This window comes from Callithrix jacchus, chromosome 4 (assembly GCF_049354715.1).
Source record: "Callithrix jacchus isolate 240 chromosome 4, calJac240_pri, whole genome shotgun sequence".
Taxonomy (NCBI): domain Eukaryota; kingdom Metazoa; phylum Chordata; class Mammalia; order Primates; family Cebidae; genus Callithrix; species Callithrix jacchus.
In genome coordinates, this window is record NC_133505.1 from 125,242,898 (window position 1) to 125,255,638 (window position 12,741).

The 12,741-nt window shown below is 38.3% G+C and overlaps 1 protein-coding gene across 7 annotated transcripts in view; it reads right to left on the reverse strand.

Annotated features, from left to right (window-relative positions):
- Positions 1 to 12,741, reverse strand: part of MCM9 (minichromosome maintenance 9 homologous recombination repair factor) — a 146,189-nt gene that overhangs the window by 109,610 nt on the left and 23,838 nt on the right. For 6 of the 7 annotated variants that reach the window (XR_013534507.1, XM_002747021.7, XM_035296589.3 and 3 more), the window contains 4 exons: positions 12,557 to 12,638; positions 7,813 to 8,013; positions 3,440 to 3,565; positions 1,784 to 1,903 (listed from right to left, as the gene is read on the reverse strand). Coding sequence is in view for 6 of the 7 variants with exons in the window: in XM_002747021.7 (XP_002747067.4) it covers positions 1,784 to 1,903; positions 3,440 to 3,565; positions 7,813 to 8,013; positions 12,557 to 12,638 (529 nt within the window). In the remaining variant the exon portion in view is untranslated. Of the gene's footprint in view, positions 1 to 1,761; positions 1,904 to 3,439; positions 3,566 to 7,812; positions 8,014 to 12,556; positions 12,639 to 12,741 lie in introns of all 7 variants that reach the window. The other variant, XM_008994956.4, reaches the window with a different exon arrangement.

The window sequence follows — 12,741 nt, forward strand, 5'->3', positions numbered from 1 at the left end:
GGTACAAAAAACTTAGGGCCGAGTACAGTGGTTCACACCTGTAATCCCAGCACTTGGGGAGGCTGAGGCAGGTGGATCACTTGAGGTCAGGAGTTCGAGACCAGCCTGGCCAATATGGTGAAACCCTGTCTCTACTAAAAATACAAATTAGCCAGGTGTGGTGGTGCACACCTGTAATCCCAGTTACTTGGGAGACTGAGGAAGGAGAATCGCTTGAACCCAGGAAGCAGAGGTTGCAGGTGCTGCACTCCACCCTGGAGAACAGAGCAAGACTCCATATCAAAAACAAAAAAAACAGCATGACTCTAACAAGTCAAAAATTTGTATGAAAACACTCTTAGTGCACCTTTACTATGCAGTATTCTGGTATTTTTTTTATTGTATTTCACTTTTAAAGTGCTGGTTTGATCCACTGAATGGACTTATGACTCTCTAATGGGTTGCAATACACATTCTGAAGAAAGGCTACTCTGGCCTTTTGGGTAGACCAGAAGTAGCAACAACTTTTCTACAACTGTAAAATTTATATTCCCTATACTTGTTTTTTCTCTCATATTTGGATTATGATCTTTCCATTAAAAAGGAAATGTGCTAATACACTTTACACTAATGTACTAATCCAGTGAATCAGCAGCAGTTCACTTTCAAACTGCCCAGATAACTGAAATTACCAGTCATCCAATAGATAGCTTGGACTCTTTTCCTGACACTCTACATAATTACTTAGGAAACATTCTGCATACTTACTTGGGGAAGCATCTTTATTTGTTGTTGGTGTCATTTTATACAGAACTCTAGAACACTGGGTCATATGGATTTAAAATGCATGAGAAATGTTCTTTATATATTCCTGCCAACTTCCCATTCCAGTATCCTGAAATTTGTCTACTCTTCTTCAATTCCAAAAATCCATTCTTGTCGATGGTTAATATACTATTCAGTTATATTTTAAAACCTGAGACCTACTTAATAGGTCTTACATAGGTCCACTTACATAGGACCATTAATGGGCCATTTTCTGTTGTACGATATATTTTAAAGTCCAAGTTTCTCATTAGAAATTTGAGCATTCATTAGGCCAATGGAAGTTATCTGATTCCCTTAACAAGTAGCAAATATTTAAAAAATGTGTGAAGCCAAGGGTCTCTTTTTAGAAGAGCAGGAACATTACCCAATCAAAACTATAAAAATACAAAATAGCATCAAACATTTTTCAAAATAATTTTTATCAAACCTTTACATTCTATCAGCAAAGGCTTTTAAATGTACTTGGCTAAAGAATCATTACAACTTATGAATGAACCTCTACATTGCAATGATGGAAGTATATTTTCCAAATACTAATAAACATTCTCTACCTAAGAAATTTCAGTAGGAGCTACTGTTCCCTATCAGATTTATGAGCATGAAAATGCCTTAAGCTCTATGCCATATTTGGTAAAGTGAATATCCCCCTCTTTAGTTTAACATTCTGGTTGCTGAGTCTTCATAAAATGCCAGATGATACAGACTTTTTCCTGCATAAAATTATGAAGGTAATCACTAGAGAAAGAAAACTATGAATAGGATTGTTCAAAATGAAGATGCAAAAGTGAAGGTGGAGCTCTCAAGATATTTTCTTAAAGCTACCAAAATAATATTGCATTATTTCCTTCCATTTTTAGCAGTAACTCAAAAATTAGCTTGAAATTTATTCTATTATAGGTAGTTTTTCATTAGAAAAAAAAACATCGTATTAACTTCTGAAGTAATGTTAAATACCTGAAATTGTCACATAGAGTACCTGCACTAGTAGATCCAATTCCTGTGGTCAGCACAGATCTTGGTGTAATCTTTGCTGCATATTTGAGGAATTGAGATTTTCCTGTTCCAGGATCCCCAACCAATAAAAGATGAGATTCACCTAGGAAAAAGCAAATATATGAAGTTTTAGATTTCCATAAAAGGACCCATAAATAAGAATAATTAGAAAATGATCCATCTGGAAGGCCAACAAATTTTATATAGTGTTTTTACTGTGTACTTTTACATATGGTTGTTTGAGAAAGGATTTAACTAGAAAATCTTTTAAAAAGTTAGCGGTCATAAATATAACAGTTCCTAATTGATTACTAAATGTGACAGAACATCTAAATTCTATTAATAAATTATGTGCTATTTCCAGGTGTTCAGCCCTATGTTTAACATTTTTAAAAATATCTGAGGCCAGGTGCAGTGACTCACACCTGTAATCCCAGCATTTGGGAGGCCAAGGCAAGAGGGTCACTTGAGCCCAGGAATGTGAGACTGGTAAGACTCCGTCTCTAAAAAAAACAAAAAAATTTTTGGCTTATAAAGTTTCTGACTATTTTAAAACATCAAACTACTATGATTAAATGTTTGCATGCAAGTCATAGAAGTATTTTATTCTATTTTTATTTCAGCATTTAGAAGTACTAGGGATTTTACAAGCAAATTACTTATAATTCCAACAGTTAAGTGAAGATCATCATTTATGAAAATTTTAGTAACTTAGTGAAATGCATATCTTAAAATAATTACTCGTTTTGCAAACATAACATAAATAACATATGCATATCCTGTGGTTCATATATTTCACTGACCAAACAAGTTTCTTCAGCAATACTCAAATGTTTCCTAAATACATTAATAGGAAACCCCTATTTAAGCTCAACGTTTGGCAGAGTGTCTTGCAAAACAGGTGATATAAGTACACTTTATGCTTACTATGCTACACTGTACTATATGGTTTTCAAGTCCCTACTAACAGCCTGATTTATAATAATGTCCTTTTAGTCTGCGGTTTAATTTTTGGTTATTATGGGCCCATACATGGGGCCATAATAACCCGTATGCCAGACTCTGGTTACGTATCTGGTTAAAGAGCTGGTTAAGCTGCAAAAGAGCTTTCTGCCATCTGGACGTAATTATACACTTAAGAGTAATCTTTTCGTGAAGGTGTGACCTGCAGCAGCACCCCATGGCAGATGGCACATTTGCTATCTACCAGCAGAAGGGGAATCAGCAGGCAGATGACTTGAGAGCAGCAGTCTAAAAGAAACACAGTGACAGCCACAGATGGAGAGACACTGACTGGAGACATTAAAATGCACTATTTCTAATCTTTTTCCTTTTGAAAGCAGACCAGAGATCTGACAAAATATACAGTAATAGAAACAAAGATTTTATTTTGTGGCATCCTTATAAGCTACAGCAAATGTATATGCCATTGAAAAATCTAACTTGTTTCAGTCTTTCTAGAACTCTAGAAAGTAGCTTCTGATATACAGATGCTAGACTATGTAAGAGATATTCAATTATCAGCTTTATAAGATTACAATGGGAAAATAAAGCCCAACAAGCAGTTTTTATTCAGCAGAGAAAAAGTTCTAGCTTCTCTCCTTGCATTATTACTCAGAATTTTTAAACAGGTACTAACCTCTGACCCGTGTTCCTGTAGCATCAGTCCTCTGAATCCCACCAGCCAGCACCATGGCCACAGCAAGCTTTACTAGATACATTCCAAACACCTGAGGGCACAAGCTAGCCAATATTACATTCCTTCCTAGGAAAAGCAGAAAGATCACAAGTCAGCGTAATTTTCAAAAAACTCCAACTGAAATTTCCCTTCCTTCCCTATCTGACCATCCTCATTTAAATATACTCTGTTATGTGAAATGACCAAGAGGTCCAATTCCAAATGACTAACAGGATTAAGGGAGGAAATAACTTTGCTTTGATTCAAAAGGTCCTTTTTTTTGAGACAGGGTCTTAACTCAGTCACCTAGGCTGGAGTGCAGTGGTGTGATCATAGTTTATTGCAGCCTAAAACTCCTGGGCTCAAGCAGTCTTCCTGCCTCAGCCTGCAGAGTAGTTGGGATTACAGGTGTGCGGCACCACATCCAGCTAATTTTTTTTTTTTTCTGGAGCAATGTGGGCCCACACTCCTGGGATCAAGCGATCCTTTTGTATTGGCCTTCCAAAGTGCTGGGATTACCACCCGGCACTTACCAATGGTATGAGCCACTGTGTGTACTTTCTATGTGATAATTTCAGTAAAATTACTGCCTAAATAAAAGGTATTAAATCTCAGAAATAATGAATCAGATCGTACAAGTCAGTAATCTTTAAATATAGAGGTAGCTGGAGCTCACGAAGCTTCTTCAAAGATGTAAGAAGAAAAGTAAAAATCAACCCTTCAAGTCAACTCAACATTTTCTCTGAGCAGTTTGGTAAATGGTGTTTTTTTTTGTGTTGTTTTGCTTTGAGATGGAGTCTCACTCTGTTGCCCAGGCTGGAGTGCAGTGATGCAATCTCGGCTCACTGCAACCTCTGCCTCCTGGGTTGAAGCAATTCTCCTGCCTTAGCCTCCTGAGTAGCTGGGATTATCAGCATGTATCACTACCAGCTAATTTTTGCATTTTTAGTAGAGATGGGGTTTCACCATATTGACCAGGCTGGTCTCAAACTCCTGACCTCAGGTGATTTGCCCACCTTGGCCTCCCAAAGTGCTGGGATTATAAAATCTAATTTTTATAGTACATTCTGTTTTATCTGGGACAAAGTAACAGGGCCATCAAGGCATTAAGAAAATCACTGCATATCACAACCCTAGCAGTATAAGCATGAGATCTTGAATTCTGATCATGTGCTTTAAATAAAAGAATATCACTATTTGAGGTTCTGTTTTCAGAAATATCAATGCACCAAATCTGTGAATTTGCCTATCTCATCCATGAATAAAGCAGATATTTCATTCAGTCATTGGCCTAGTCAACCTACGGAATTCCAACAAGCCATTCCTGAGCCTTTCCATGACTTACAGCCCTATACACAAAGGCTACTTTTTGGAATCAAAATTGATTCAGCAGCAACTAATCTATGATGATGTAGCCTGGGATGGCAGAAATGGTGAAGTGAGAAAATCTTTTAGTATAAAAGGATCCCAATTTGGTAAATCCAGGAATTTCATTACTTGCCAGAAGGAATCCTCCGTGTTTGGAGGTAGAAAGCCTACAGAAAGGTCAGGAATCCAAGCAGATAAGAAGACTTGACAGCAGGTAAGTAAACTGACCAGAATCTAGCGATTACACATGGAAGGAAAAAAGAAATAGCTCCAACAAACAGTTTCAAGAGTAGGCAAATTGATCTGAGATTACATAAGCCAAAACTTAGAGCCAGTTTTACTGAGTAACATGCTGATGGGAAGCATATCCCTATGGTAAGAGCACAAGTTTTGGTGTCATGTTTGGATTCAAATCCCAGAGCTATTAATTACCAGCTGCCTTGACCTTGGGCAAGTTTCTTAACCTCTGCCTCCATTCCTTATCTGTAAAATTGGGATTATAACGGTATCAACATAGCATTGTTGAGGATCAAGGGAGTTAATAAGTGTACAACACATAAATAACTGGCATATAATGGGACTACTTTACTGTAACTGTTAGCTTGTGTATCTTTCTGATCTCAAGATTTCCTCATACTGTAGTCAACACAAAAGACTACAAAGGTAGGACTGGGGTCCCAGAGAGAAGCAAAAAGGAAGGGCCATTGTCCTAAATTTGTCATTTAAGTTGAAAAGCTTGATTCCTTGGATCATGGCAGCAGAAGCTCTCATGGCTGTTATCATGGAAGAAAATGCATTATTAGCACAATACTACCCCCATCTTCACCTCCCTCCTAAATTTTTAATTCTAGACCATGTCAACAGTGTGGCAACGGCCTAGTTATCTACTCCTGTGTGGCTCTCAGTTATCTCAATGAAGAGAACTTAGTAGGCCCTCAAGTAATCTCAGACTTAAGTCAGTCACCCCCAAAGTAGGCTCAGATGGCCCAAAACACTCCAATCCCTATATCTGGGTTTCTAACATCTAAACACCAGAGTCAGGGAATCCCTGAGGTTACTGCAGATCAGAATAAGGCCCCTAGGTTCATCCTATCTAGTACCCACAGGATCAGGTCTTAAGCAAGTCAACCTCCAATTACTAAGCATTGAGGCATTCTCCAACTTTAGACTAGCAAAATGAAGACGTCCTACTGGATACAGCTTCCCAACTTCACCTCTCCTCCCTCCAACACACTCAAGAACACTCCAAAACGGAGAAATAAAGTGCACTGGTGCTGGTCCATAGGAAACTAAGAGAGAATCCATTCATACTAACAAAAGAAATATTGCCTCATTTTCTTGCTATCTTCCTACTTATATTTCTCACAAGATTATATTTACTTCTGCCTTTTATCCAATAAATGGCTCATGCAACAGTAGCCTAATTAAAACAAGACAGATTCTTTAATTGCCAGCACAAAGCACATCTGAAGATCTGGTTAGAGTACGATATGATGGCCCTCCCTTCATTAAGAGGTAGAACTGAGCTGTGACACTGTAATAAATAACAGTGGTCCAAGGAAGAGTTACAAACGTTTAAAAGGACCAAATTGTTAAGAAACCATTTTCAGGCTGGGCATAGAGTAATCCCAGCACTGGGAGGCAGAGGTGTGAGGATCACTTGAGCCTAGGAGTAATATAGTGAGACCCTGTCTACTTAAAAAAAAAGAAAGCCATTTTAATTTTTAAAAATCACTTAAAAATGTATGATTCTTAAAGTGCTTGCTTCATAAATCTATAATGTAGAGAACTTTTGCTCCTTTCTATACAGATGAGATAAAAGAAAGATCAGGAACTACTAATGTGCTATACACTTATGAAAAAAAAAAAATCCCAAAAAATAAAAGCAAACTGTCCCTATTTAAGCAAATGGAAGGATTATTTGTTTGTTTGTTTGTTTATTTGTTTTTTTTTTTGAGACAGAGTCTGGCTCTGTCACCCAGGCTGGAGTGCAGTAGCGCAGTCTCAGCTCATTGCAACCTCTGCCTCCTGGGCTCAAGAGATTCTCCTGTCTCAGCCTCACAAGCAGCTGGGCCTGCAGGCACACGCCACCACACCCGGCTAATTTTTGTATTTTTGGTAGAGACTGGGTTTCACCATGTTGGCCAGGCTGGTCTCAAATTCCTAACCTCAAGTGACCCAACCGCCTTGGCCTCCTCAAGTGCTGGGATTACAGGCGTGAACCACCACGCCCAGCCAGAGCCTTATTTTTAAAAAATAATATCTATCTCATTCAGCAGGTGATTTAAAATAAAGTAATCAATATATCTTACATTTGAGGGCCGTGTTATTAGAAATGTCTACTACTGGCTTCAGTTTATTTTTCTCAGAAGGTATCTCCATGGAGAAATGAAAACAGGCACTTGAAGATTTAATTGGCACTTTATACGCTTGAGATTTTTCAGTAAAATACACTACAAACCCAGTGGCTGTGATATTTTAGTCTATGTAATTACACCTGAATGTCACAGTAAAAATTTTTGTTTGTGAGGACAAAGCTTATCGTCTGCATCTTCTATTCCCTATTTTAAAATCTTCAGCCAGAATAGTGTAAAGTTACCTTTACTACTGAAAATACATCAAAGAGAAACAACAGCTTTAATGGGATGAGGTTTCATAACAGGATGAGTTTCACCTTTTTAAAGAAGTATATTTTTAATGGATATGATAGGAAACTCTGAAATTGTCTAGGCAGTGTATGTGGTATTTAAAAGAAATGGAATATCTCCGGGCAGATTGCTAAATAGAAGAGTGTGACAGAAAAGGGATTCAAAGGGAGACTACAGCTAGAGGTATGACTAATGCTAACCTTTAAACTCGGCCATTGAGTTATGCAGCATATAAGGCTGTCAAATCACAGACATGATATTTAACCACTGAATGTAATACCATTCATAATAATCAGCTGTATACCCTTAAACACAAACCTGAAAAGGGATCGCTCTTATAGTATTCCCAAAAACCTTCAAATTCCTTTCGGACCTCCTCATCCATGATGACCCCTGAGGACTGCTCATTATTTACTTGGATATAATTTGCTTTCAGGACTATCTCCACTTCACAGCGCACATCTTGCTGAAAGGGCTTCCACCGTTGCATTACGACCCCATAAATAGTAAGGTCATCACCTAGGAAAAAGCACCAAGTGAGTCTAGCACTAGTAGCATCCTGCATGCTGAACACAGACTCAACGTAACAAAGGACCAGAAATTAGAAAGAAACCACTACCTAACTAGAGTTTATAGTGTGTACACTCATCCAAAAACAATTTAGGGGCAGAATAACACCCCAGATTCTTGATTTTTGTTCCCGACAGTCATTTGTATCTGCACAGTCAGTATTTCCTATTTTTAATAACCTGCTACATGATAATCATACCAAATTATTACCCTTCACTGGGAAAATAGTTTACTGGATGATTCATTCATCAGTTACATTGGGTGAAATGTTCATCCACACAAGTCTCTAACCATTTAGCTCTCATTTAGAGAAAAGATGTGGGAATTGCAGCCAGAAAGTTAAACTATAATTTGGAGTCAGGAAAAGAGACAACCTTGTGATGACTGGCAGGTAGTTTGAGTTTCTTACACATTCATTTTTATTTAACTCATTTGTTAATATTTTACTCAATGCCCCCCATCTTTTTTAGTGAACCAAAGAAACAACAAACTAAGAAATGAATAAATAACTGCTCTACTTCAAAGTTCCTTCCCACAAAATATAAAAGCACAAGATACAATCCTGCTTGATCCTTGTTGATGGTTCTCTCCCACCTGAGGAAACCCTCCCACCATTCCTGGTAGGCAGAGGCAACTTTCATACATTTTCCTAAGAGACCCCGGTAGTTTATAGGCACACTCGCCAAACACTGCCATCTGTGCTTATTACGATATACAATGCAATGCATCAGTTATATACAAATGTTTGCCATTCGATATTTTGGTACTGGAGAAAGGGGGCTAAAAACAAAGACGAAAAAAAATCATAATCCTGGTCCCCCCAAATTTTAATCGTGTTGAATGTAGGGTTTTGGACGTGCCCCAACCTCAATCTTGGTATTTATATTGTGCATAATAAACACTGTCTCAGAACTAACAGGCAATTCTTCATTTCCCAGCCTTTGTCCCAATTATATGGAATATGCTGATGAAAAATGCCTTTCCCTCTCTAAATTTCAACATGTAATCTGCAGAGCTTTTGATTTCCTAAAGGAAAATGCTAAATGCATGGAACTGGTGGTGCCAATTCACAGAATAGAAGGCACATTTCTAGCTAAAGGCAACTTTATACTAAATGGTTACAAACACATTAAGTAAGAGCTTTACAAGTTTCCAAGATCTTTCCTAAGCCACTCCTTAATCATTTTCAAACCCAATCAGGAATGATGATCATTTACTATATTGTCTCACCCCAAATTTCCAGATTAAAATAATTGGGGGCTTGGCCAGGTGCGGTGGCTCACGCCTGTAATCCCAGCACTTTGGGAGGCCAAGGCGGGTGGATCACGAGGTCAAGAGATGGAGACCATCCTGGTCAACATGGTGAAACCCCGTCTCTACTAAAAATACAAAAAATTAGCTGGGCACGGAGGCGCGTGCCTGTAATCCCAGCTACTCAGGAGGCTGAGGCAGGAGAATCGCCTGAACCCAGGAGGCGGAGGTTGCGGTGAGCCGAGATCGCGCCATTGCACTCCAGCCTGGGTAACAAGAGCGAAACTCCATCTCAAAATAAATAAATAAATAAATAAATAAATAAATAAAATAATTGGGGGCACTTTACATGAGCACATGGAACAATTCTCTATTATGGTCATTTTAATGGATTATGTTTAGGTTGTTTTTAAACTAATAAAATGAGGAACTTAACTTTTAAATATATGACCCATAAGTAATAATCTAATGTTGATAAACAGTGATTATGTGGAAAATAGAAAGCACTGAAGCATGGCCAAGAGTACTGACCTCATCAGATTTGGATTTAAATCCCAGCTCCACTGCTCATAAGGCTATGTGACCTTGGGCAAATTACCTACCTTTCCTAAGCCTGTTTCATGACCTACAAAATGTGAATGATTGTATTTACATCATAGTACTATAGTGAGAATCAGATCAGATAATCTACGTAAATTGCTTTATGCAATATCTAGAACACAGTAAGTACTCAATAAATATTAGCTATTTTTATACTAAACCTACTTTACATTTGTAAGGTAATTAATACATTTAAAAGCCCTTCAATATACACATGTTTTCATTTACTCAAATATTTACTGAATGGCAGATTCATATGATCACCAGAACAATTGTGAGATACACATGACAGTCCAAGGCAACACATATTCATCTTAAACTTCTGTATCTTTCAAAAGTAATGCTATAAGCAATGTTATTTTCAGGAAGCTGAAATTCTTACTTTTCTACAATCCAGTCTCTTTGTGCCCCTACATCATCTGCAGCATCTTTTATACTGTAGCCATTCTCAGTCAGACCCATCTCTCGGATCTCCTGCAGCAGTGACATTTACCAGCACACAATCTCCAACTTCATTACTCTGCACATGCCGAAGTGGGGTTCCTAACTAGATCGTAAATTCCTAAAGGGCAAGGATTACATACTATTTATGTCTTTTGATTCCCACAGAGGTTTATAGCCATGGATACATGGAAAAATAGCTATTGGTAGATTGCTTCTATCCATCCTTCATTATTGATGACATTTGAAAGAAAAACAAATTAAGACTTGTTTCCAGAACAGAAAGCATTCAGTTTAGATGAAGTACCTGAAAAGATCTTATTCTCGTTCAAAGGATATTTACATGTTCAGGCTGAGCTTATATAAGAGCTGCTTTGCTGAGATAGATATTACATATTTAGGTTAATATCTAGTCCTATATGGGCAAGGTATTTTGACATATTTGGGGGTTGCTTAGCAGGCAATCCATAATCAAAGCTGTTATCTCATTAGTGTACTATGTAGACAACTATACATTAAGTCAGTTATCTGCGACCTACAAGAGGGCCCTCACCAGAATCCAAACACACGAGCACCCTGATCTCCAACCTCCAGCCTCCAAAACTGTGAGAAATAAATGTTTGTTCCTAAAGCCACCCAGTCTAAGGTAATTTGTTATAGCAGCCTGATACAGTTTGGATATTTGTCTCTACTTAAATCTCATGTTGAGCTATAATCCCCAGTATTGGAGGTGAGGCCTGGTAGGAGGTGTCTGGATCATGCAGGTGGATCCCTCATGAATGGCTTGGCCATCCTTTTGGTGATAAAGGAGCTCTCTGAGTTCCCATGAGCTCCATTCATTTAAATGTGTGTGGCACCTCCTCCCTCCCCACCCTTGCTCCCTGCTTTCATCGTGTGACTGCTTCCCATCTCCCTTCTGCCATGATTGTAAACTTCCTCAGGCCTCAAAAAGAAGCTGAGCCTATGTCTGCACCATGCTTCCTGTACAGCCTGTGGAACTGTGAGCCGATTAAACTTCTTTTCTTTATATATTAACCAGCTTCAGGTATTTCTTTATAACAACACATGAATTGACTAACACACAGCCCAAAATGACTAAAACCTCACCCTTCTGGAAATACTTTTAAGTTTGAGTTCTTCTTAGTCTCCCCAGTGAGGAGAGGAAACATGATGAGTTGAGTGACAAAGGAGAGCTTAGGACTAGACTGGTTGGCCTAAAGAGTAAAGCATAAACTCAGAATGACACTGGAACAATCAGGCTTTTGGAGTTCTCAGATTTCCAGAACAGTTCTGAGGCTCATAACGTCTTTAAAATGCCTGGAACATTACAGATTATTGAGATCAACTGCCACTGTTAGGCCTAAATCCCTAACGATGTACTGTATATGCTGTGCTAGACTGTCTATGAGAAAAAGAACTCATCACCATCCAAGTCCCATGTTAGACACCTCTAAATATTAGGAATCAAGTCAAAATCTATCTTCTTGTGGCCTAACCCACTGAAACCCAATAGTAACTTCTGTAATTACAATTCTATTTCTATGTGACAGTCTTCTAACTATTGAAAGTTGGCTGTCATGTCCTTCCTCAGGCTTCTCCATGCTAAACATGTGTAGTTCTTCACTAAGTATGGGTTTCAAGTTCCCTCCCAAGTCAGGTGATCAGCCAGTGAAAACACTAAGGACCCTCAGGAGACAGCAGACCAAAATCTGTGACTCCTATCATGGTGACACCAGCACAGAGCAGAGAGGAATGATCTTTCTTATGGACACCAATAAGACATGCAGCAACATTTAACAGAGTGGCCTTCTGTAATTCATTTCATAAAATTGCCCACTAAATTCACTATATTTTTTTAAAGTTCCTGCTGTGAAGTTATAGTGCACTGAAAAGAGCCTTAAATTAGATATCGGTGGTTCTGGATTCATGTTCCAATTGTCCCACTTAATTCTCTACAACCTTAGGCAAGTCAGGTTCTTCATCCATAAAACAAGCACCTCGACGAGCTGCTGTTGTACAGGTCTAGCCCAGTTTTCTTCCTGCTGTCACTTCCTACCTGCATGCCAGTTTCTATTGTCAAGGTGAGCAATTAAAGCATCTACGTTCCCTTGCCAATGATCTTGGGAAAATAAAAAGTGGCTTTTCCTAATCAATACTTTAGGACCTCCTACACAAGCTAAAAAAAAATAATAATTCTTACCAGATTTGCAACTATCCACTAAGTCATCTTCCAGAATAACCTTCATAGATCGTGGAATACTTCCAACAGATAGCCTTTGAACCTGGCAATAAAAACAAATTCTGAGTATGCTAAAATACATGTTAAGTATCCAGAACTCTAGCAGTACTTGTAATTACTATTTCCATTTCTCTGGTATTATCATA